The sequence below is a fragment of the Barbatula barbatula genome (assembly GCF_947034865.1).
Source record: "Barbatula barbatula genome assembly, chromosome: 21".
In the NCBI taxonomy this organism is placed as follows: domain Eukaryota; kingdom Metazoa; phylum Chordata; class Actinopteri; order Cypriniformes; family Nemacheilidae; genus Barbatula; species Barbatula barbatula.
In genome coordinates, this window is record NC_136784.1 from 3,326,436 (window position 1) to 3,353,561 (window position 27,126).

Below are 27,126 nucleotides of genomic sequence, written 5' to 3' on the forward strand. Positions count from 1 at the left end.
TAGGACAGAGAAAGCATAACAAGTATTTTTGAGTGAGATGAACAATAAGAAACATTTATAGTCATGTGTTAAATGTGATATTTACTGTTCAGCCACATTGCATTGATGAAAGCACAGCAGTATTATTAAAAACTATACATTTGTGAAATTGAATGAGCAGTCAATGAAATCATTTAAAATTTATGATGGGTAGATGGGGCTTGGGGTTGGTTACTGACTTGCCGTCGGCCAGGTTGACCCCTCGGAACAGTGGGTAATCCTCCTGGGAGGGTTTGCGATTTTGGTCCGAATAAAGAAATATGGGTGAACGACCCAACTCCACACCCAGCTGCTGTATACCCTGCTCATTGTAGATGGACAAGAGGAAGGCCTGGAGACCAGCTTTGGGCTTTACTAGGGTCATGATGGAGAAGTTCTCTGGGAAACGTCCTAAGAGTAAAAAAACAGACAGACAGACTTTAAATGTGCAGTCTGGCGTAAGCTCATAATTCATGACTAAACCTGCATAAATGGTGCCCGTAAAACTACTGCTTCCACGATCAAACCAAAGTTAACTTCAGTGATAATTGTGAAACCGTCTCATTTGCAGCTGAAAACCTCTTATCTTGCTTTGGGGGAAGTAAGTGCATGTTTGGGACCCAAATGATTTTCATGCAACCCATCAATCTTTCTTAGCATAACAAAAATGCGTACAATGAAAAAGTAGTATTGAAAAGACAACATTTTAGCTTTATCTACTATCAACATGGTCGGATATTGAAGGGTGGTACCTGAGAAGAGCTGTTTGGTGGGTGCAGAGATCTGAGCTTTCTTGGTGATGCGGTAGGCATGATCAGGTGTGCCGGCCCGACGGGAGGTACAGAAACCTGGAACCTTCTGCACACCTTCAGGAAGGGAAGGCAACTGCAGCACCCGCAAAACATCGACTGGATCTAAAGGAAAAAACAAGGTTTGATCACTAATATGAAGCCATTCGCCCCATGGGACGCAGCATCAATGCAAATGGTTTTAGTTAACAACAGCATTATAAAAATTCTTGGTCTGTTGCAAGCCATTATTTATTTATTTATTTAAGTAAAAATGTGATAACTGAGTCTTGTGATCTCAAGATGTCATCATCAATCAGTCGATATGCTTTATGTATCTGTTTTTAATCTGTGTTCCTTCGATCAAGATTTATTCACAAGTGTCAACCCTGAGGGACTTATTATTCTCATTCATTGGAATTAAACTTTTTAATTTAAAATTAATGATTATTATCCATTCGGAAAATGCAGTTCTAAACAGATGTTATTTCCCTTTTGTGGGATTCGTGTGAATTCAGATACCATCTGTCCACTGTAAGCACTCACATAATTTACTGTCTAACCGGCATTTATGTATTTGCAATACCTATTTGAGGTTATATATTTAGCTCAGATCCCGACTGTCGTATACTCTTTCTAAGGCCTGACGAATTTCTTCTTCCTTTCTAACTGTAGGTCTTTGCCAGTATTTTAGTTTTATAAAACCACACTGACCAAAATATGGTCTGTATAGTTACCATAATGCTGTGGTCAAGTCATTTTCAGTTTAGCAAAAATAAAGAAATAATGCGTATGTTAACCAATAAGAATGGGTGTCAGCAGTTAACCATGTGAGAAACGAAATGACAGTATATTAAGAACATAATACAATACAGGACTACAATGTAAAGTACAAGATTCAGTAGAATACTGGCAGAGGATCAAGAGTACAGAAATTCCTAGAGAGAGGAGAGAGAGGGAGAGAGAGAGAGAGCCCTGACAGGTTCTTAAAGTCTCTGTATCAGTTTCCAGAAGTCAATGTGGACAATGTATGTCACTGTTTCAGACCTCAGCCACATCACCATATGTTCACTAGACCTTTCCAACTCTACCAGAGGAAACCAAAAACAATGTGAGAGAACATTTCCCTGCATACACATATTTACAAATGTAGGAAGTATGAATAAGTGCATTTACAAATGAAGTCAATTGAGAAGTTTATTTTTGAAAACTTACAAATGTACCGTTGCAGAATTTTCTCCACATTTGGAATTTGTCTGTTTGAATGCTTCATTCGCAACTAGATTTTAAATTAAGATGTTATGGCTTGTTTAGTTATGAAACTTAAAACTAAATTGAAACAAAAAAACGTTGCAATGCTTTCCCCAACAATCACATCAAAAATATGAATATGGTTTGTAATGCAAATGATGGGTTATACAAAAATAGAATACTTCCCAAAAATCACAACTCTTTAATCATAAATCGTACAAACCTTTATAACTACATGTCAAATAATGCAATAAATATAGGTTTAAAACGTATAGGTTAAATTGCATCATTTAACAGGAACGTTGGACATAGATATCATGTGTATTATAAGCACGTCCTTAAACGTTCAAAAGAGTGACCAGTAGCTTTCACAAACCGCTCGTACAAACAAACACTGTGTGCTCACACGGACCACAAACATTGAAACAAAAGACCCTACAGACATTCCACACAGTGAGCCTTTAACAGTCAATATGAAGCCAACATTTCTGAACGGGTTTTCAGCATCATGACTCTGTGGTGATGGTACAGAGTTTGTGAGAGAACATTCCTAAAGATCCAAGACTTGGTTACTCTTCTCTTTGACCCTCTACCATATCATTCGTATGAGCCTCTTCAAATAACTGTGCTAAATACCAACAAGACGTATCACCTGACACCTTGACCTTTCAACTCTCGCCCTCACTGTCTCACAAAGATGCTCTTGTTTTGAATGAGACGGAGGAAAGAATGAAGATTATTAGATGGAGAATGAGAAACGTTTATAAAACATAGACAAGAAGACGTTAGAATTAAGAACCTGCTAAACTTCAAACAGATTAAAGTTCAAAAGATGTACAAGACATGAAGATAAATCCATCACGCCGTCTGGATCGGTCTCTTCCCGCTCTGCCAACCACAATAGTTAGGCGTGCATGTACAGGCCTGTCCGGAGGTTGTAATTTAGATCATCGTTCTCTGTATTTATGATTTATTTATAATATGCACCCAGCTATGCCATCATACCAACTCCGTAATATAAGGTTACAGAAACATATAGTGTATATCAGACGTGTATTTAAGGCTCACAGATTACCAAGCGTGTCAGTGTGGTCGTTCAGATCCTGATAAAACCTTCCAAAATTGTGCATGGCTTTAAGGCATGGAGTATCTACCTCTTGTCTAAACATAAAATAAAGATTTTCTGTTATATAAATCTCAGTGAGATGGTTTATGTGATAATCTTAAAACAAACACATTTAAAGATATCTGTCTGACAGACATCCAGTGCCACGTGTCTGTATTGCTGAGTTTGAGTAAGCGTGGGCACGTCGAGCACCATTGGCACTGCCAGGATGGTTAAACCGACCACATATCCACTTATTAAACATCACATAAGCTAAAAAAGATTGAGCGTTAACACAGACTCCCCAGCTGCTGTATACACCCTCCACCTTAAACCACGGCCTACACTATTCAGAGAAAAAACTAAAAGATGCTTCACTATGAGACCTAGAAATGAAACAAAGTACCTATTTATAACATTACATGACTAGTAACACCCTAAACTCATGTTGCTATTTCTGGACTGGTGAAAAGGTGAAAGAAGAGACTGTTTGCGGTGTGTTTTCTTTAATTGTATGAAAAGAATATGCTGGAAAACTCGATGGCTCTGTTTAGTTCACTGCAACAGAAAGAACAAAGCTGCTCATTCAATGTAAACCAGCCATACAGTACACTATTCCTCACCTTTTTTATAATAAATTGATTCCTTCTGGCTTTTGATTTTTTCAATCTTGATAAAGTTATAAGAATAATGTTTTAGGTTTAGCTAGAGTATGAGGAGATGTGCAGTATAAACATAAAACTGAGAAGATGCACCAATCCATCTTTTTAAATCATAAAGTGAAAAGTCCCTGAGAAAAGAAAACGAGGCAGACCAAAATGATGAGAGTGCTTATTATGTGTTTAGATGTGGTACTGCTGAGTTAAAAAGCTTGAGCAGATGTTGGGCCCTCTTGTGGTTGTAGTTGTCAACATTCCACAAAAAATATATATTGTGAGAAACCTGCTGTAACATATCCGGTAAAGTTTCATATATAACCAGTGCTGTATAAAGACATTTTTGTGGAAAAGAGATCCAGTCACCCATTCAAAGCAAACCATTACACCAACTTTCTATGAAGGTCAAAAAAGAGAGCAATAATCCTTTCCAAAGAGTGCGTGGACTGTAGCTTAAAAGCACAATGACTACATTTCTCTTGCAAACCACAAAGCTGCTCTTCTTCAACCAGAGCGACTGTTTTATTGTCAACAGAAACTTCCTACATGTGTCCTATTGTGGTTCGAACGTGGAAATATTTCTACAGCTGGAAACACTAGAGTTGGATGTCTGGGGTGATTCTATATAGAGAATATATTTGCCAGTGTGTTGCTATGCAGTTGCTAGGGTTTTTAGCATGTTTGGGGTGTTTTGGGTCACCAGCAAGTGCCTGAATATAGGGATACATTTAAGGAACACGTGGCCCCAAACTGGCTACAGGTGGGGGAACGAAAGTTAGAAATGATAGTAACAAATGCTGACAAGCAGAATTTCGTGAAACTGTAAGGCCTGATGGACACACCTGTGGGGACAGTCTTTTCTCATGTGCTATGAATATACACTCGAATATTCCGGGCATTTCCTTCGCACACAGTAGCTCCATTCAGCCCCGTGCCCTGCTTAGGTTGAGTGTGTTTTGGTTAACAGAAGTGAGACAGACTGCTCTTTGAGAGCTCTGCCTTTGAAATGAGGTTGAAGGAACATCCATGTTAAATAAATATTCCCCGCCTAAAAACACTTTGCTCTCAAGAGTCTGTTGTTTACTGAGATCTTGCTCGACTTCAATAGATTAAAACAACCATTGAACAAGTTAAGAAAACCCTTACACTAAATAAACCGTACACTTTATTTATTCCTGTAATTAATCGGTCCTAAAACAAGAAGTTTGCATCGTATTCTGGTATTCACCTTTTGGACTTCTGATCTTGAGGATAAAATACACTACAAGACTTTTGGTCAGATTTTGCTCAGATTTTCAGTCTGGACAAGTTGCAGAAAGTCTGTGCCAGTCTGCAGATTTGATCAGTGAGTGTGTTTCTATCTGAAACACTATCAAAAAGTCTGTAGTGTAGTGTATTCCAGCCATTAATAATCAAAGATGGTTCTCGTTTGAATATGAACAAGCCACATCAGGCTGTGGAATTCAAAATGCAACATTCACTTGCCTAATACAAACTAACCGTGGAAACTTCGGGTGTAATAGACGTGAATGTGTACACAAATATCACTGAGCTCACACAAGGATACACTAACTCATTCACTAAATCGCTCTCACTGAAGCACAGTCCAGTATAATAACCCAGTCATAGAGAGGCACATACGTTCAGACTTCCTTTTAATGCACAGGGGAGACGAACAGGGAGAAAAAAGAACGATCAAATCTGAGACCTGGTTTTATCTCCATGCTTGAGGGAAATTTAGTTGCACGCCACGAAGAGTTTATTATATGCTTTTATAGCCGTGACTGAGATTAGGAAGACTAAAACTGTAATAATGATATAGCATTTTTGGTAGTTATACAAAATCTTCAGGCCTCTCACCGACTAGTGGCGCGCACCGGAAACGCACCGGTTCATTAATTGTTTTAAATTGGTTTAATTGGTTTCAATTGTTTGAATGATAAGCTAATAAAATAAATCTTAGAATATATATGAAAAGAGCGTTATTAAAAATAATAAAAACTATCAAATACATATTTTAAAACTCAAATCAATTACATAAACCCACAGAATAGATATAATATCAGTTTATGTCAAATATAGAAATGCTGATGTAATAAAGCACAAACGACAGTGTCCTCTGCCTGGTGGTCGCTCAAATCAAGTTCAACGCACTAAGCAGACCCTGGTTGTGAAACCTTGACTGTGAGGTGCACCGTCCTATCCTCTGCCCCCGCCGGGGATGCCACATTACGCATGCCAACGCGGCCTGAATTGCAAGGGCCTCTGTTTTAAACAAACACACGATCCTAAGCAAGATTCATTTATTAAATGGAGCAACATAAAACCAAATATGCTGCCAACGCTTGTGACATTGCAAGAGGACATGCAAAATAAATTTACAAATTAAAAAATAAAGAACACTAGCTAAACGTAACACTAATGGTTTAACTGCAGATAGGTTACTGACAGAGCGCATGTGACCCATCTGCGTAATTTCCCGGTTTACTTGAAGTGCGTAAAGCGCAGCAGGCTGGAGGTAAAACAACTTTCACATACATAACATGTTACTGTTTCTTTCTTAAAAAACAAGTATATCATAAAGGACTCAGCATTCGCCCTAAGCAGAGTTAAACAAAATATTTCTCACCTGCTTGTGCCAAAGTTACGCACAGGAGAAGCACGAGCGACGTCTCCATGCACCACGGCCTCCGCTTCTTCCGAATATCCATAGTTAATAAGTTTGTGTTCCAAACTGGTTTAGTTTTACTACAAGGCAGGACAATTGCAAATTAGAGTTGCTTTCTATCTCACATAAAGTCAGTCGAGAAGAAACTTGGAGCGCCGTGAAAGACGTCTTTAAACGCACACCCACCTTGTTCTTCAATAAGTTAGGCTATCTATCTTATGTACAAAATTTAAATAGAAAAAAAGGGGACGGGAAATAAATATGTAGGTTTACAGCTTGAAATCCTTAATGCTAGAGCCCCATTGAATCCGAGTAACCAGGAAAGCTGAGAGAGCGGAGAGAGGCTTCAAATCACTCTCTCTCTCTCAATCTCCCTCTGTCTCTCTCCCTCTTCTTACTTTCTCCCACGAAATGCGAGGGAGCGCGCGCGCGGGTGTGCGTGGAGAGAGAGTGAATAAGAAAGTCGAGCGCAAAAGCGGAGGGAGGCAAAGACTTGAAATTAAAGAATGTATAAAAAGACCAATAGACCAAAATATATGCTATTCGTCAAAGGAGCGTTTTTAAGTTCACGCGCCAGCGATTGACACGTATATCGGTCAATTTATTTCTATGTATTTATTTCTGTTAGACAGCTGTACCATGTAGGACCGATGGGTCCGCAGGCATGGAGAATGTCAGCAGCCAATGAGATCTTTATGCGCGCGTGACGTCACACGTAGTCCGTGTCTTTTTTTCACGCACCAATCGGACTCCTTCAGTACCTAAATGACAAAGTCAAGATACAGGATGGTTGAAAACAAGCTCTGTTGAAAACGTTTGTGCATTTAGAAAAACATTGCAGCATTTCAGTAGTTTAACTGCAGCCAGCATTGCAGTATTTTTATTTCTGCAACTTTATTGCATTTTTGTTCTCAACTTGTTTATTGCTTTATTATAGTTCAGTTGATTTAATAATCACTCAAATGCATGAAAAACACAATCGGTTGTGAAGGTTTCACAGGGGCAAACTGACTTAAAAAGTAAAAACATATTATGATCATAATAATCTATAGTGTGGTGTATATAATGTATAATATATAATAATGTAATGTGTATATGTAGTATGATCATAATAATAATCAGTCGAAATTTTATCTATAATACTGGTTTTAAAGTTTCTCTCGGTCTTAACTTCTTCAAAGAAGTAAAAAGGCAAGCCCAGTGATTTACTCAGATGATGCCTTGGCACTATCCAAGGATCAGTTCTTTAAAAGCGCTCATGCTTTCTAAGAAAAAAACTTCTCTAATACATTTGTTTTCAATATTTCACTGTTCACATGGGTTTATCTATATGCTTGGTATCTATAACCATTTTCACGTCTATAATAGAATGTTTTATTTTGCACATCTTATATCACGTGCATGTTATGGTCCTGAGACAATCCTTACACAATCATGGAATGTGTTTTTGTCTTGCCTCTGGCTGGTGTCCTCTCGGTTTCCATAATAAAACAGTATAATAATACCCTTTAAATTTGTAGTGTACACAGTGACACACATATGCTGGAGGAGAATGTGAGAAAAAATAAAGAATTTTTTTAAATATATGAGAAAGATTATGAAGAATGAGAAGTGTGGGTAAAGAGGTAGAATGATATGTGGACAGGTGTCACCATTGTACTATAATTAAATCAAATCTATTGCTATACTATTGCTTAACATCATCCCATTTATACAAGCAAATGAAAAAGTTACAATAACCTAAATATACATAATATAAATATAATAAACAGACAGCATACAAAGTGCAGTTTTGACTTTTAGGATATTACACATGTATTTAAGCACTTTAACGTCTTTTCTAGATTTTAATGAATTGCAAGACCACAAATATTTGGCTGTATGCTGCTATGGTAATGTGCTGAGTAGAATGGGTGGCTTGGGCCGGCGTAACATTTATAATTGAAGTTTTATTATGAACCACATTAAAAAATATGCATGCCACTGTCTGAACCCACGAGTGAGGATTTGAAAACAAACTTTATATATATATAAATCCAGCTGGCTGCTTTCACAGCTGACCTGGGATCAGCTTAGAACCAAAGCATTAACACACATTGTAAGGTGTAGCAGAGAAGACTACTCTCGTACATTAAATAGATGAGTAATGTTTCAGCATACATACAAATCCTGTAGAAGGCAAAACCAATTCATGTTTTTGTGGACATTTTTATAAGTGCATTCAGGCTTTACATTTATCTGACAGATGCATTCTGGGAACCGAACCCTTGACCTCCTCTTTGCAGGTAGCTCAGGAAATCAGTTAGAATGTGAAAAGTAAAAATAAATGACCACCTTGTGCTAATACAGCTGTTGAGATTAATAGTCTGCAAATGTCAGGCTTTGATTTTAGACCACTTGCCATGTGGTTCTGTAGCCTTTTTATGGCCACCCACACTAACACATTAAATGTTACATTATCCGACCGAGCGATTTAAACTTGCTGTGTGTCAAAGAACAAATTTTCTTCCGATAGGCCGCCAGTTTTCAGGCTACGTGCTGGGCCTGAACCAGTTTAACGGAGGGGGCTCACGAGAGCAAGATTTTCCTTGGAGACAGCCACGGCAAGTGCTTGTGGACAGCCTTGGTTATTTCCAAAAAGGGGACCTTGTAATTACAATAAAGCGACCAGATTATATTGCAGGCTTCCTTAAAAAGTCTGTATTTTACTGGGCAGGGCTGCAAACCGCGCACACACACCCTAGCCCACTACAACACACAGAAATAGATCAGGGAAAAAGGGGCGGGGGGAACAGACTGGCATGTGTATATTTGTAAGTGTGTGTTTGTGAGGAAATGGACTGGGATGGTACGGGGATACGGCATAAGCACTGAAGAATGGCTTGATGTATGTGCGTCTATGTATACTACAGGGTTACCAGTAAGCACAGAACCAGAATATAACCAAGAATGAGGAGAGAATGGGTCAGTGATTTTGGATACAAGCCCTGATCATACTGTGAAATTGGGTGCGGGAAAGTTAAACTGGAGGCTAGTTTGACTTTTCTGAAGAGCGAGAGAGGACTTACATTTGACTGGCATTTATGTGAAGAGTGTTTGTAATTAAAACAATGTTTTAATGTGACGATATGATGTGTGCCAATAAAACTATGTGTGTTTGACAGATTTTAGCATGAACAGAAAGTATGCTAAAGCATTTCAGCATGAAGTGCTGTGCTCCGTTTTCTCATATTCTAAATGTAGCTGCAGAAATTTCCGCAGACCATTTAGCACAAATATACATCATTAGGAAAATGTACTTGAAGTGCCTCGGTAATGGTGACCATTACAGAAGGTTAAACCATTGCGTATAGAGGTACACGATGCTATTTGTGCCCATGAATGGAAAAAAACGAGACATCTTTTGTATCTCAATTGATTCTCCTAGACAGCTGGGAAATTTTATGGAGTGACAAAAATGTTGTCTTTGATTTCTTTTCTCAAAACACAAACCCTGATAATCTTACAAGTCTCCTCATAGTGTGTCGACTTACAAAAACTCCCTTGAGTAAATTTAGAAATGTGGCATGATATTTTACAAAATAGATGCATATCAGTTATGATTATCGTAAAATCATAAATGGGAATCTAGTGGCCATAAAGGTGATTTGTACTGGCACAGTTGTAAAATCATGTTCAAAAGATGGTCACGTTGTCAAAGTCACAGACCTAGCACAAAGTTTATTAAAACTACATGACTTTACATGCTGGTGAAAGAAATGGTGAGATGAGAGACATAAATTACTTAAGTAAGAAATGATGTGAACAGGAGTTCATTACCTGTTCTCTCTGAAGAAGTCACGGAAAATTTCATGGAGTGAAAAAAATCATTGGAATGAAAAGGGACGGTGGGAGGGGGTCCGATGGCATGCAGGAGGAGAGAGGGAATGAATGAGGGCCATTGACGGAGAGAGAGAGAGAGAGAGAGAGAGAGAGAGAGATCAAATAGTGTTTGCTTAAAGAGAGAGAGAGAGAGAGAGAGAGAGAGAGAGAGAGAGAGAGGGGTGGCTGTGGGAGGGAGTCAGAGAGCATCATGTGCAGAAGGTAGGAGGTCGATCTAAATGACCCACTGACTGAGGTGGAAATTTAGAGACATACTGATGAGTCAAGAGAGACAACTGTAATGGAAAGACAGAGACAGAGACAGAGACAGAGAGACAGAGAGAGCATGTCATGAGAACTACCTGCTTTGTCACAATGCATGTCAAATCCACACACCATAATTATTTAAAAAATGTAGTCTGTGACAAATAAACATATACAAGATGGTGTGTAGTTTACACATGCCAGGTTCTTAATGGAATAGTTCACCCAAAAAATGAATTCTGTCATCATTTACTCACCCTCGGGTTTTTTCGAAGATATGTACATTTCTATGTTCTGTTAAGCACAAAGGAAGATATTCATAAGAATGATAGCAATTTTCAGTTCTGTGACATCATCCGCTATCCAAAACTTTCTCTGAGTTCATCAAAAGACAGTAATTTATACAGGAATGAAATGACATGAGGGTGATCAAAAGATGACAGAATTTACAATTTTGGGTTAACTATCACTTTATATAAGGTAGTCTACGCATCACATTCATATTTTTAACAAATGCTTAGTCAAGATGTGGTAACAATTAATTTTTTTTTACTCTTAATCATCCTTGAAACAAAACATAACTAATTATCAATTTTTGAATAATATATAAAAAACACATTTCTTGGTTTTAAACCAACTGACAACCTGGACTAACCTTACATGGTCACACAAAGGTCAAACTCAGATATTTTTAGGAAACTTACTAACATTGACACACAGCCATGAAGGTCGCCAGAGGTCCTGTCTGTCATTACACTTCCTGTTTTATGGCTTTCTTGTCACATGACAACAAAATGGCTTCCCGCATACTTATATTTTTTTTTTTAAATCCATTATAATATATGATTATATGATCCTCATACTAAAGTCAAAACTGGTCTACTTTGGTCCAAACTATAAAATCTGCAATGCTTCAATTTTGGACTCAAACAATGTCAACGTAACAAGTTTGGTTATTCACTCTCAGTCTTTCTTTTGCATGTAGGTACATCTTAACATTACACTGTGTCTCTGCAGCATGAATGAAACAACATGACTGTTATTCCAGCCAGAGCCAACACATCAGCACGGGAAGCACAGACGATCTGTACCGTACACTGTAGTATAATAATGCACCTTTGTAGCTGAACCAAACCCAAAGGTGAGGACGAAAAAGCTTTCACAATGGGACCGGTCAATGAGACATGATCTACAGGGGTAGAAGACGAGGAAAGGGAATGTACCACTTGGGTGTTGAGGAAGCGGGTGGGGTGACTGGGTTAAGCTAGAGAGAACAGAGGGGTCTTTTGTGAGGTGGGAAGAGAGAGAGAGAGAGAGAGAGAGAGACACAGTAGGTACAGTAGAACTCTGAGTGGAGGTAGAGAACGAGAGATTGGGGAATAGAGTATAGATTTCACAAAACAACCAAGATATACTGATCAAACTTGAAAAAATATTAGTTCATATTTGGGGGTTAAAATGTTTTAGAATGTTCAGGTGTCAATAATTAAAAATGATTGACAGATATACCCGCTAGGTAATGTGTTTAAAAATGATGTAAAGTCCTAGCACATTTATTCACAACAAACAAAATCAGATAGGGTTTATGTAATCAAAGTTGCAGACATACAACAAATACAAACTCAATACAATTTAGTTCCATTACCCACCAATCAAAGCCGATCAGATTTATTATTTTACAAAATAATCTATACTGACATTTTGTTCTGCACAAAATAAACTATAGACTACCATCATGAAGTCAAGACAAAATAACTTTAATCATAGAGTATTCATGTTGAAAATCCAGAATTATATATGTCTATTTGTGTCTAAGTGTTTTACTTTTACTCCACTGTGCTCATACAAAGACGTCTCAGGAAAAGAAAACTGCATTTAAAATAAAAAGACTGGTATCAATTATTTTTAAGAAAACAAAAAGCCTTGGGCATCCTCAATGCCAGCATAGACCATTTCTCATCTATATTTACTCAGCAACAAACATGCATTTCTTTTCCACTGCAATGCGAACCATGCCAGAGATGAAACAAAGGTCAAAAACTGTAAAAAGCCACGTATTTAGGATAGAATTATGAAGAACATAACTGAAAGCCACAGACATGAAAACAAATGTCTTAATTACAAAAAGATCATAAGACTAACACTAGGAAAATGAAGTGAAGGGTTTTTGTCAACAAGAATGGTCCACCTGCATATACAGAGACCTGTCACATGAACAGATTTTTGTACCATAAAGAAAATGGCAAGGTTTGTCGTGTCGTACACTTATAGAGGCATGCGAGTTGCAAAAAAATGGTTGAGAATTAGGTTTGGCGTCAGTCCTTAAACTGCACTGAGTTTGCTGCGCAAATATGACGGCAAAAAAACATGCTGCTATTATGCACTCAGCATCATTCTGATACAGAGGAGTCATTGATAGAGCACCGCCTAACGGCTGGCTGAAGAACTACATAAGCATCTTTACCACACAGGGCAAACCAAGAGAATTGTATGTGCTGGTTCATAAAGACACACATTATACTAAACATTAGGATGTTACATACTAACAGTTATGGTCGCAAGCCCCCTTTCGAGCAAGAGTAAAGTTCAGTTTTTTACTTTTGGTCGATTTTATGGTTCATTTCTGTGACAGCCTAAAGACAAAGACTATCATTTATAACGTTTGTGACATGCCACATGCGGAACTTTATTGGTGGTACATACCGAAGAGGTATAACGGAAGTTCTCCCTCTAGCGGACACACAGGGGAACTGCGGCGCCAGAAGTGGCTCGAGGCCCGGGGGTCCTGCCGGACTGAACATTAAACCAACTCACCTATGCGCCCGGTGAACCCCTGTAAACAGACAGCTCTATACCATGCCATAAATCAAAATTACAGTTCTTTTACTAAACACAAGGAAACAATGCAGTTTAGAGCACATTTCCTTCACACAAAATGACATGTTTTTAAATAAAGGGATATTTATAGCTGTTATATCAGGGGACTATTTCCTAAAACTTTTAATAGCTTTATAATCAATTTGGTATCTAGTTATAAATACACAAACAAATTTCAACATATTTCTACAATGTTGGCCATTAAATTAAGATATTTAAATTGGGTAAGATGTTTTCAGGATGTCTTTAGGAGGAAACCAAATGGTGGAAAGCAGAAAAAACTTCACACAACCGTGCTGTAATAAAACCTTTACTTACACATGGTACATCCAACAAAAAACAGATTCTGAATTAATGACAAAGCAAAAAGAAAAGAAAACAGACTTTCTTCTTTCTCCACACTCAGTACAGTCAATTACTTCCACAATTGCCGAACAGATTAGAAAACAGTCACAAAAGGTAGAGAGAGCGTGGGGAAAGACCCCCAAAAATAGTTCTCGCACTAATACATCAGAATACACAGATGTAAAACATGAAAACAGCAGCTGGAAAACATAGTGAGAAGCAAAACAATTTCTTTTGGTGGGAGTAAATTAAGAAAGTTCTTTCATATCAAGTTTGGAGTCTCTTGAGCTCCCATTAAACAATCACAATGTTCATCAGAACCCCAATGAATAAAAAACCTCCCATTCATCTGTAAATTCACCCTAACCCACACTGTATGAGCGAATTAAATGAACACGTGTTCAGATCACATTTCACCACAAAATTAAAAGAAAACAAATATGCATAAAGACATTTTAATACCATTAAGGCGGCTTGTTCTTGCATTGCATTTTTCCGTCACATACACCGTAAAGTAAATTAAATAACGCATTCCACACCAGTTATTCTCTGCTTTATTCATTATATTAATGTAAATTAAAACTTTTCCAGTTTGGCTTTTGATTTTGTAAAAAATGTGACCTGAACCTGTTCTTAAAAGATTTTGTTCCACGTCACACGTGTGTCTTATGCATGTCTTTCCTTAAAGAAACAAACAAGCATACATTGACCGATAAGCCACAACGAAGATCAAACTGAATGGGCTCTCAGGCGGTAACGTGCATAACCACTTCATTCTCAGGCAGAGATTAATTCAAGTTTGCACTGTGCATATTTCAGAGCGCCGCTCGGCTTTATATACACAAACAGGAGGGCTTTTCACACCTGACAAAAATTGCAGCACCATGGCCTAAGAAAAAAGCACTAACAGAACCCTCAAGATTTTAAACGTGTCCAATCTGTTCAAGTTTATATAAATAGATAAAAAATGGGCTCTATTTAGTGATCATCACAGTAGACAGTCAACCAGTGGGGGTTGGAAACACCCATAAGACGACTCGCCTCACACCTGTTTGGCAGTGCTGTATCATTTCAGGTGAAAAAGTGATAAGTCTGTGTAAGAGTTGTATTACTCATTTCACCAACCTAATGGAGAAGGCTTTAAAATACAGGATAATGAAAAAGTAATAAAAGGGGGAGTGGACCCCAAAAGACGGAGGGTCGGCCAAATTTCACTATTGTTTCATTTTTATTATAGTAAAGCAAAGATCAAATTTGACAAACTGCAATCAGGCAACAGGAGATGGGTCCATTGCACTCCATTTCAAGAAAATCCTTACAGTTCTGTGAAGTATCTACACATCTCATGATAACCATCTTCCAAACAGAAAACTGGATATTTTTTACAATGATGCAACACACACACACACAGATTGACTAGCAACTCCAGCAGGCCATATGAAAAATGCATAGACTGCACATCAAAACTGCCATCCGTGCAGTTACCAGGCATCGACACCATCTTCAATTCTGTATGACTCATACAAAACATGCTACCGGCACGTCTCTGAGAAACCTAAACTGCTGGGAGCACAGACATGATTCACATTTTAAAACCTGCAAGTTCCTCCTATACCACGTGTCAAAAAGAAAACGGTTTCAAAAGGGACGGCAAGATTAAACAACCGTTATGAAGGAACAAAGCTTGGAAGTAGATTCAGTCACATGTCAATGGCAAGCATGTTTTCTGGCAAACAGCACAATTCTTGAAAACCTGTGCGAACCACCTCAAAATCAGACTAAGAATTATGTGGCTAAAGCACATATCCGTTTTTCAGAATTCTGCATATGATATTCATACTTAGTAAATTAAGCACATGCTTAACGTATACAACCGATTCACAAGAGGTCGAATAGGAATCCCCATGCAGATGATCACGTAAATTATTACGCCGAAGCCAGTTTAATAAACTAAAATGGGCGTGTATTAAATTCAAGCTTATCTTAAGAATTGCATATTTTGATCATTGGTGCGTGTTATGCACTGGCGTGTTACGTTTTAATCGATGTCTAACCTTTGTTGTTATTAGCACCAGAACAGATGAGATCACTTTCTAGTATTGTCTATAAACTGTTCAAATACTGTCAGTATTTGATTCAGTCACTATATAAAATGACTGAGATTGGTCGATTTTAGTCTGAACCCCAAAAAGCAACCGGTAAATATCCATCATCAATACAGGTGCACTTGTTAAATGCAGTGTCTTGCTTTATTCAAGACTCTTGACAGCACGTTTAGCTCATCTCCCAAGACTTTACTACCATCCTCCTCCCATAAATGCATAGAGATCGTAATGGATGCTGGTTTTACAAAGCTTCGATACCAGGAATGCCAATTCTTATGTTCCCTAGTGGCCCTCAGAACCTCCTGTAAAGACAAGATGCGTTTGAAGAAGCACACTAGTGAGCTGCATGCGGGGATCTGTTATATGCTATGACGGATGTGACCTGTGCGACGGAATGTAAAAGGTCCTGTTCACAAAAATCTGTTGTTTGCTATGCCATTGTTAGTACCAGCTCATTACAAAGGAGTCTGCTTACAAGTCGATTTCATCACTTGTGAATACATACAAAACAAAGTGGCCTGCTACTGCAGGGACAAGAGTGGTTAGACATACTGTACATCACATCACACACACTCTTGATAAATATCTGAATTGTTTAGGGAAGGTGGTGTCGATTTAATTCCTAACTGAGGAATTGAAGAAAATATTAAGAAGTGGATGGTTGGGATTATGAGAACTGTGGAGATGGCAGAAGGTACAAGGTCCTCTAGAAGGTACCAAAATCTCTCAACAACGTATTTCCCATCAGGGAGAAAAACAAAGAACAAAAAATAAGGTCGACCCTCCTATTGCCGCGAAAATAGCAGGATTCTCCTGCAAGACTCTGTGCCTTTAGGCTCTCTTCGGAACATGATCAAAATTCAAGGCGCCGCCGTTAAAAACCTGCATACATTATTCACAAATGTAAAACTTTGGCCTGCATTTCATATGGGCCAGATGCAGCAAGCCATTAATTTCAATGCCATTTTAAACAACTCATTTCATGAGTACAGTACAAAGGATGATTTCAAGATTAAAGCCCAAAGATAGCATGTTAGCAGTATTCCACAGTCACATTGCATTGTGGGACTAAAAAGGCAGGGGTCTGCCATGACTTGATTCGTACCAGCCAAAGGGCTCGCTGGGTACATTTTCTCGCCCCAGTCACAAATGCACTGTGTTCAGCCAGCAAGCTAACTGTGGTGAAAAACAAAACAAAGTACAGTTTGTGCATTGAAAAGTAACATACAGACCAACACGACACACAGGGATCTGTCAAATCGATCGTTTTTAAAACTGGAAGCTGAAGTCTTAAAACCGAGGATTACGATTTGAAAAATAACATCTCTCTGTAAAACGTTAACATGGAAAACAAGATTTTTTTGGACAGCTGAAGTCTTTTATCAGGGCTGTACTGGTTTGAAGGTGCAGTGGGGACTCAGGAGAAATGGGAAAGGTGATAATGAAAAAGTGAGACACAGTAAAGCCCCAGAGTCCAGGAGGGACTGCGATACCCTGGTGCAAACCGGATTGAACTGGATCAAGACGGGTCCAGATTAGGTCAGTTGATGAGGGGCTTCAAGCATCTCCATTAAGAAGGTGTCGATTGGGGTGTCGCCGATCAACTTGAAAAAGAACAGGTGCTCCAGACACTTCAAGCCAATGGAACGCAGCGCTGGCAGCCGGAGGAGGAGCTTAGCAAATCTGGAAGTGTAGAGCCAAAGAGATTAAACTAAATTCAACTGTCTTAATGCTTGTGCTATGTTTGGAATATTTTCAGACTGCACAGTATATACGGTTTAATGGTATAAAGCCATAGTATACGTTTTTTTTGTGTCTTAAATAAAGGTCCAGTCTACGAAATTTTGTGGTGAGGTTGTGAATTGCAACCAAAGGCTCAGTCCACACCTTCCACCATGGGCTGACACTGCACAAAGATGTTTACAAGTTTTCGCTTCTATGCCGAATGATATAATGTTATTTATGCAACGCACTCTGTAGGGCAGTTTGTCCGTTAAGGGCTACAGTAGAAGCAATATGGCGATTTCCATGCAAGGTGACCCATGCAGTATGTACATAGAAATAGCTCATTCTAAGGTAATAAAAACATTACACTTAATTATGAAAGTTCTCTATTCACCTCTGAAGACACAGTTATGTATATAATATTGCATCACTGTCAATAGATTCTCAGAAACGTTACACATAGCACATTTGAATGAAATAAAAAATGCTGCAATAGGCAATGACAGATCTTCTAAACAGTATGTTTAAAGCCAAGAGCCCCATAAAGTACTTGTGTACTTCGTATGTTCAGGATATGTTACTGACTGACTATTGTAGAGTGTTTAGACAAAGAAGCAACATTTCAGTACCAGCTAATCTGATCTATTTACCTGCCCTGCTGGTCAGGATATCTCTGTTTACAGTAAGCCTCCAGCGATGCATAGACTTTCTCTCTCAGCAACTCCACCTCACTTGGGCTTGACAGACCCTTTGCATCTGCAAAAAACACAAACAGTTAAATTGTCATTAGCTGCTAAATATATATGACTTTAAAACCCCAGATTCGCTCATAGCAAACGAAAAACTGTCTGCTCTTACCTGGGTTGAAGAGGATGATGGCTCTCAAACATCCCAACTCCGTTTTGTCCATCTGCATGTCTCTCATCTTGCTCACCAGCTCCGTTAGCACCCTGACGCCATTAAAAGGAGCGAGGGATGAAAGCAGGAGGGGAAATGCAAGCAGAGAAATAAAAGGACAAGTTTGAAGTTAATGTTTGAGGTAAAACACATTACAATCAGGTACAAGACAGAAGCAAAAAAGTGAAGCCGTTCTTACAGCCATTTCTATTCAAACAAAATAACACCCTGGTGACTATGTAACCGCTTCAGATTTCTGCTCACCGTGTTCATAAAACAAAATCACAATATTAACAGAAATAGACTTGACAGAGCATGCAACGTAAAACATCAGTCACTCCGGTAGTGTTGTGAGTCCAGTGTCACCGTCAACCATCACACTCAAACCCACACAGACACACATACACAAGGTCAGTTGGATCTTGACCTGCCCCAAACAGACCCAAACATAACAAACTGTCTTAATTTACAGGAGTTCCTGACTGCTGCTGTCTTTAGTTTATGGCGTGTGGCGGAGTGTTATTACCTGTCGAATATGGCCCCAACCTCTGCATTGTGCGCACTCTCCCTGTGTATTCAATCACAATGTGTTATTAGAACGTCAGTACACATTTCATTATTATATAATGTCTCCCTGCTCCAGAAAGGCCCAGGCAGACAGTAAGACTCCGCGTAGGCCCGGTTCAAAGAGTAACAAGCTACAGGCTCTTGTTAGGAGGATATCACACTGTGAGCGAAGCTTGAAATGACAATTCCCAGCATAGCACAAACACAACAAACATGACAGACAACACCTTAGGAAAGGGCTCAACCATAAAAATGTCCTAAACAAAAACATTTGGCTTTCTTTGACGCGTTGAACATTGGTTTTGTGCAAATTCTTAATGTGTCACCAAGGTATCATTGTCTAGCTAGCTAGCTAATAAAGGTTTGATCAAGTTTTCCATACTGATAAAATGCACATGTACATTCGTAGAAGCCACATGAATACACAACACCTCTTATTTTCTTCAAAATTAAAATGACTTTAAGAGACGCACACAAATCTGCCAGGATTAAATGGCATCTAATGCATGAGCCAATGAATGGAAAGCAGGAAGCACACGAATCACACGGCTACAATGAAGAGCTGTAAAAACGTCAGGTGATATGAAAACACAAGAACAGAAAGCTCATTTCTGAAGCAGAGACATCATGGCAACATTAATGGCTATAAAAGACAGACCTTCATATGAATATCACAGCACGTTATAGCAGACACAATGGGTATGACGCTTGTTTAAAACAACAGCCTGTAGCTTGCTATTCCTGGATTTGCACAAGACAAAATACAAAAGAATAATGTGGAGTCTTGAGGAGTCTTAAGAAATGTGCGAAATTTTCTTTGTCTTAGCATGACAATGCAACAAAACAGCTAATCACAGAGCACAGGGTTCAAATGTGTGCACTGTGAAGTCATGTTCTTGCTGATTTAAGAGTTAAATCAGAGGAGTAGTGTTTCACAGACTGTAAGCAGAGGAGAGTTGGTGCACATCTGCGTGTTTGTATGTGCATGTGTCGTGCGTCCTTTCTGGTCGTGCTGCGTCATTCTAGAAAAGTGCTTTGTACAGCAGCATCACGTCAGCCAAAGACGCAACTACAAAAGCCAGCAGAATGTTGGGAGGTGGAAGATCTTTATCTTTGTCGTGCCACAGGAAAAAGCAAACCACCTTGGACTTAAATTGTGTAAGAACCATAGGTTCATGTGTGTGGACTCCACTTCAACCATTTACACTTAATTTAAAGCCGTGAAGCATTAAACCATCTTATATTAATAAAAATCTAGTTTGTTAACTCAGTTACCTGAATTTGATATCAGCTAAATAATCTAGCTATGAGAATACAATTATGATGCCAGAGGATTTGTGTAACACAAAAAAGACCTTAAGCAGAGATGTAATCTTGGCTTTAGCACTAATATGATTTTAATACTCCTAATGTTGCTAGTATTTATATAAAAGCAAGACTAATGGAATTCTGCTTATTTGCCCCTGTATAACATTACCAGTTTTGTTTAGGAAACACCAACATCTACATAAAAGGGCGATTTATGGTTCTGTGTCATTTATACTTGCGAGTTGTTGTCCACGCCAACGTGTAACTACACATGCTGGCCGCTAGCAGCAGTGTCCATCAAGACACGCGCCAAAGACGCAGCTTGTTGCATACGCTCTCGAATAAACATGTAACAGCGATAGCTGAAAACAGACAGTGCCTTTTGTTACAGCTTGAACTGTTAAATATAGAACAAAACATTTATTTTGATAATTAATTCGGAAATGCATACGAGAACAACGTGTCGAGTTGATGCGTTGTTACATTTTTGGAAAGGTGCACAACTAGGCGTCAGGCTTTGGCGTAGGATATGTGGCTCTGCGTAGGTCTGACGCAGAACCATAAATTGCCCTTAAAGTGAAAAAACTGCCCACTATTCTTATGTTCTCCTGTCTGTTGTGATAAGACATAAGAATTACCTGTCAAAGATGGCCCCCACTCCAGCGCTGTGAGCACTGTTCCTGTGCACGTGGAGGCCAGTGGCCAACAGAATGCCATCCTTCACCGTGATGGAGCGATGAGAGAATGAAGCGATCAGGAGCTCATTCCAGCCTGACAACACCAGAGAAGAATGTGGGAAACTAAGCGGATTTGTCTTTTTTCCTTTAACATATATTGCAGTTAAAACAATTCCAGACTGGACGGAAAAGAGCCAATATTAATTATATTGGCCAACATATTCGTTTATTTTCTATAAAAATGACAAAAGGTACCAACTAAATGCGAATTTAAGGGCTTCTGAGATGGTAAAAAGTCAGAGAGAGGATTTTACCGGCTCGAAGGAGGATGACCTGGTCATCCAGAGAGAGTTCACTGAAGTGAGGGATCCGTTTTGCCCATTCAACCAGAGTAAAGAGCTGTTTATCAGCAGCCTGGCAGATATTAGTGACCGGGTCATTTGGCTGTAGGGGGAAAACAATTAGCAATACTGGTATTTAATAGTAGGATGATGAAATATCAAACTGAATATTTAAGATCACATTATGGGTGAATTGCCATAATGTTTTGTAATACTTACAGAACTGCCCCCAGAGCTGCCGTCCGCATGCAGCTCGGTCTTCTGCTCCACTGCCATTTCTGCCTCCAAAATCTTCTCCACTGGCATTTCCTCGTTGGCGGCGCTGGTGGACTCCACCTCGCCTTCTCGCTCCTTGTTCCTTTGACGCTCTTCCTGAACGGCTGCATCGCACACAGGGAAACGAGGAAGTGGAATATAAGAGGGACAGACAGAAATGCAAGACAGAAGAGAGGAAAGTGATAGAGGTGAAAACAAGTGGAAAAAGACACAGAAATATACAAATACATGTTTCAAACATTCATTCACACCCAAAAGTCCTGCAGCTGCATTTCTTCTTAAATGACCCATTAAAAACTAAACGTGTAGGTTTCTTAAAGCAGATTTTAGAAAACGGCATTAGCAAATGATTCATATCATTCTGCATTGTCGTGGCATTAAAATGGGTCATACGTGGAAAAAAAAGCTTGAAAGTAAAAATCTAATCATATGCTATTTCATATGGATATAAATAAGCACAGTTGACATTTTAAACGTTCTATGTCTATATCCTCATTCCAAAATTTAAAACAAGTAGCTGTCTTATTTAACACTTATTCATTTTTAAACCATTTACACAGAACATTGATATGAATGTGCAAGGTTAAGGCACAGCATCCAAAAACAAAAAGGATTCTACAAGACATTAAAAGCTAATTTTGAATGGTCTAAACACGCTCTTTGCATTCACACACACAAACAAAACACCCCTCCCTCCCTGCTTTCTCCTTACATCGCTGTCGTTCATCTTGGACCACTACAGAAGGAAAGGGAGGAAGAGAGAGAACGAGAGGAAACAAAAGAGGGAGAGAGGGGACATGTGTTAGTGATGACAACAGCCCCCTCCCCCCTCTCCTCTCCGTACTGTAATGTTTATGACAATTTTCTCCTACTATTACAGTTAATCTGTTGTGTAAATCTGTAAACTACATAGCTCAACTATTTCTCACTTTATAACGTTCAATATACATACACCCTCCAGTTTCACTTCATCTTTTGTTTCTTCCTCAGTTCTAGAAAGCACTTGCTCTCTCTTTCTCTCTTCTTATATGTGATAAACCAACATTTTGGCCAGGCACTTCTCCCAATTATTACAGTGCCTACTAAAAGCCTAGACAATTGATAATTTCTAAATTATCTAATGCTCATTATTATAACTTTCAATAGACTTTTGGACTATAACAATTTAACGTTTTAAATATGGTAATTAAATAAATCCATATAGGTTCCCCACAACTCTGCTGGGCTCTTTATGTGTATGTGTGAGGTGGGACGGGGCGTTCGGATTCTTACCCTCTCTCTTCATCCCCATAGCCAGGCACTTCTGGTAGCGGCAGTACTGGCAGCGGTTCCTCTGGCGTTTGTCCACCAGACAGTCTTTGTTGTCCCTGCACGTGTAACTTAGGTCCTTCCTCACAGTGCGCTTGAAAAAGCCCTTGCAGCCTTCGCAGCTGTAAACTCCATAGTGCTTACCTGGAGAACAAAAGAAAGAAAATATTAACCGTTAACAGTTTTAGAGAAGAATATAAATTGCAATGTTACAATTTGAGACATTAATTTGGAATTCAATATACACAAGATAATGAATAGATAAGACAGTGAAGTAGTGTATACTTTTTAATTGATTGATTTTACAGATATTTCTAATTGAAAATAAAAATTATAGTAAATAAAATGTCTATACTGTAACCTATTTAATTAGTTGGTTTTTAGTTCAAACACACTGTGACATACCAGATGAGCGGTCACCACAAATTGCACACAAGCGTTTCTGTGAGACCATGGGTCCGGGGCTGTGGCCGGACAGCGGTTTCAAACCAAAGGGCGGCTTCACATCATCAGAGCTGCTGACAGCGTGCAGGCCCGACATGGACACGGTCGAGTTGATCTGACAAGGGTGAGGGGTGGAGAGATGGAGAAAGTGATAAAGTGACATGAAGAGCATCAAAAGGTTGTTAAGATAATAATACTTAAGAAATAATCACAACAAATACTTGAATTTTAATCACAAGGTAATAAAAATGCAGGTTAATTGACAGTGGTCAGAAACACATGCCTGATTACACCTTAACCCTTATTAACTGATCACAACTTGATATTTCCATCCATTTCCCCAAATCACATATCCAAACCCTGTGAGCACAGGCGAACGGTGATCTTTCATTACAAATCTCGTTTTGATTACATTTCAGTGCCATTTGAACAAACCCCCCTTAAAAAAGGTAAATAATCATCCAAACAGAGATGAACGCATGAACAAAAAGAAAGCAAGAGGAGCATCAGAAAGTGAGAAAGGGTACAAGGTCTCACCTCCATATTTCTGGGAAACATGCTCATCTGTGAAGCAGAAATGCAGTGATGAGGAGGGGGCAGAAAAGCTTGTGGAGTGAGCGAGTCGACACTCTCACTATTCTGGTCTCAAAAACGTGCAAATCTACCACGCTGCCTTGAGTTATAACAAAAAATTTGACTCTGAATATTTGGAATTTTCATGTTAAACGGCAAATACTTTTGAACGGTCTTTAAAAGAAAGGTCAATATACAAAATCATCAGTTAAAGATTAAAAGTCAAGGGAAAGCCTCAAATTACCTCTTACATAAACTGGGATTTTAAAACTTTGGAACCAGCAACCTCTGAAACTGAACCCTGCATCTCTAGTGACAAGAGTTTTTTTTTAATTTGTATTATCAATAATTGCAAAAGTAAAACTTATATAAGTGATATGTTAGTGTTTTTTATGCCAAAAAGTTGTATTCTGTATCTAAGGGGTTCTGAGTGGTTTCACTTCTCCATTTATTAACAGATTATACATTTGCAAAGGGGCGGAGTCAGTGGGGCAATGCATGGATGATGTAACAATTCTATGGAGGTGTTGCTAAAGAGCTCATACTATAAGGGATGTAACATTATTATTGATGTCGTGCTATCGCAATAGCAAAATAGTCTCAGTATAATCGTGGTCACACGACTGTATAAACGAGAATGTTAGAAAATGTATAAATGTTACCTTTGGCAAGGTCCATCTGGTGCAATGATTTTCATTTTAAATAGCCTTGCACCGTTGGTTTTATACCTTGACATTATCGCGCAGTGAAATTTTGATATTGTTACATCCCTACATATTATACTATGATCGGTACTTTTTCTATGCAAGTCCGTTTTCACACACTCCACTGCCCGCAAGAAAAAAAACATGTACAAATATGTCAAAGCAATTAGGGCTCACCTGTGGGCTGCTGATGGGGCCATAGCCCACTGAAGGAGTTCCAGGAAGGCAGGGAGAACCCAGAGAGGAACTGATGACTGAGAAGGGAGAACCCATGCTGCTGATGGGGCTGTTCACCGCAGATGTGATGGGTGGCAGAGAAGTCATGGCGGCGGCTGATGGACCCAGTGGTGGTGAACGCTGGCCTGATGGTGGTGAAGATACGGACGAGCTGTCTGGACTGCGGGAATCTGCAGGGAGATTACACTTCCAGTTTGAATGTGAAATCATTGAACGCAATAACCAAAGTGTTTACAATAAACAAGTGTGCAGTAATAGAGAGACAGAGTTATTGTGCTCAGAGCAACTGAAAAATAAGAAATTTAATTTACAAATATGCTTTCCTGTAGCTCAGTGGTTAGTGCAACGCCAAGGTCATGAATTCGATCCGAGGGACTGCACATACTTAGAAACAAATGTATAGTATAATGCAATGTAAGTCGCTTTGGATAAAAGCGTCTGCAAAATGCATACATGTAAATACTTTAACATTCTTACTAGGATCTCTAAATAAAAACATTTTAGACTTTTAAAACATAACTTAATACGAGAAGCCACATCCGGATATAAAAGAAAAACAGTCTCACCTCTGCTGTCTCCCATTATGAGCGCTTGGGATCTGCTGTTCACACCGACTCAGTCGCTCTGTTGAAGGACGACTGTTCAACTCAAGACCGCGGACTGAGGCCCGGGCCGCTGGCTCTTTAACCAACCCAAGATTTCCTGCAATGTACAAAACACTTAGTAGATGTTTATAAGACCTATAAGGTCTTATAAGTCACGCGAAACTAAAATCTTCACCGTGTTTCCAAGCGATATTTTGTTGTAAACGCGACGGAAATCTGTACAATCCTATGTTCATAAAGTCTTTCACGTCAATAAAATTCACACAGTTGAGTTATTATAAAACAAATATTACAATACGTCGTTTTACTCCAGTAAGCCATTATATATTGCGTCCAAAAGGCATTTTCTATCGGCTAACGTTAGCCGATTAACTCGTTTGGTAGTTTAAGATATTTTTCCAGCAAAACAAGCCCCAGTTTTCTCGTAAAACGACTAACGTTATATAAACACACCCGAAAAATGTATGAGTCATGTTTGTCAACAACAGCGAGCTTATATATTTATGTTCTGTATAAAATCACATGCACGTATGTTCTATATTCGTCTAATCGCCTCAATTAGCATGTTAGCTGGCATGCTAACAACTCTGCAGGCATACATTATGGCTCACAGCCAAACAGCATAAAAGCAAACGCACTATTATTATAACGGGGTTTCAGATCTGTATCCCTCCCGAAAATATATACATAGCAGATACATTTACCTGATTTACCACAACGATTATGGCGAATCGTGATTATAAAGGTTTAATTACAACGAAGACTCTTCGTTCCCATCTCCTCGGTGTGATTTCCACAGTTGCCCTGCTCTTCCTTTCTGAGAAGGAAACTGAAGCTATTTACGTCTGAGCCATGAAACAGACGCCATTTTGGCTCAGCGGAGGAACTGTTGAGCCAAAATGTCCAACGTCTGTGTGTGTGTATGTGTGACTTGTGTAAATAATAGCTGGAATACGCTACAAGACTTTTAAAATCGGAACAGATTTTTTTTAAACTAGACATCATACATTTTGCAGATTTTATGAAAGTTTGAGATAGAAACACACTAAGGGATACAATCTGCAGACTGAAGTCCAGATTGAAAATCTGAGCAAAAGTCTTGTAGTGTATTTTAGTCTTAAGATTCCAAACAGACTCTTCAATACTGTATTTATTTTTTTTAAATATAAAAATAATTTCAAACAATTGGTAAACAATTTGTCAACTGTACAACTGCCGTCTTTTACATTCTCGTTCAATAAATGTGTGAATGACATTTGCATTTAGAAATGTACTTAGAATCAAATGTATAGGATAATCCAATACAAATTGCTTTGGATAAAAGCGTCTGCCAAATGCATAAATGTAAATGTACATGTAGTCATTTAGCAGACGCTTTTATCCAAAATGACTTACAGATCAGGTAAACAATGGAAGCAATTGGAACAACATGAGGACAACAAAATGCATTAATCCAATCAAAAACTGGTCTCATATAGCCTACCACAGTACAGAGAGGTAAGCGGAACTGATCAGTCAGTTGTTGA

At 38.8% G+C, this 27,126-nt stretch overlaps 2 protein-coding genes across 6 annotated transcripts in view; both read right to left on the reverse strand.

Moving 5' to 3' along the window:
- col11a2 (collagen, type XI, alpha 2) overlaps positions 1-6,871 on the reverse strand; it is a 30,594-nt gene extending 23,723 nt beyond the window's left edge. Inside the window, exons 1-3 of the mRNA XM_079484718.1 lie at positions 6,448-6,871; positions 771-932; positions 219-429 (exon numbers count right to left, since the gene is read on the reverse strand). Of these exons, the coding sequence (XP_079340844.1) occupies positions 219-429; positions 771-932; positions 6,448-6,529 (455 nt within the window). The 5' untranslated portion in view covers positions 6,530-6,871. The remainder of the gene's footprint in view (positions 1-218; positions 430-770; positions 933-6,447) is intronic.
- A 6,911-nt stretch (positions 6,872-13,782) lies between these two features.
- Positions 13,783-26,427, reverse strand: rxrba (retinoid x receptor, beta a; the record flags this gene model as incomplete). Of its 5 annotated transcripts, XM_079485436.1 has the most annotated exons (14): positions 26,305-26,427; positions 25,562-25,697; positions 24,936-25,165; positions 24,019-24,045; positions 23,443-23,596; positions 23,002-23,181; positions 22,442-22,465; positions 21,673-21,833; positions 21,427-21,556; positions 21,074-21,206; positions 19,087-19,128; positions 18,522-18,613; positions 18,314-18,419; positions 13,783-17,621 (listed from the first exon to the last, which is right to left on the reverse strand). In XM_079485436.1, the coding sequence occupies exons 2-14, from the start codon at positions 25,575-25,577 to the stop codon at positions 17,474-17,476; spliced, it is 1,443 nt and encodes a 480-aa protein (XP_079341562.1). In that variant the 5' UTR covers positions 25,578-25,697; positions 26,305-26,427. The 5 variants fall into 5 exon arrangements, with proteins under 5 accessions (XP_079341562.1, XP_079341563.1, XP_079341564.1 ...); XM_079485437.1 differs by lacking the exon at positions 24,019-24,045 and having other exon boundaries at positions 26,305-26,419; XM_079485438.1 differs by lacking the exon at positions 19,087-19,128 and having other exon boundaries at positions 26,305-26,419.
- Between the last annotated feature and the right edge of the window lie 699 nt (positions 26,428-27,126).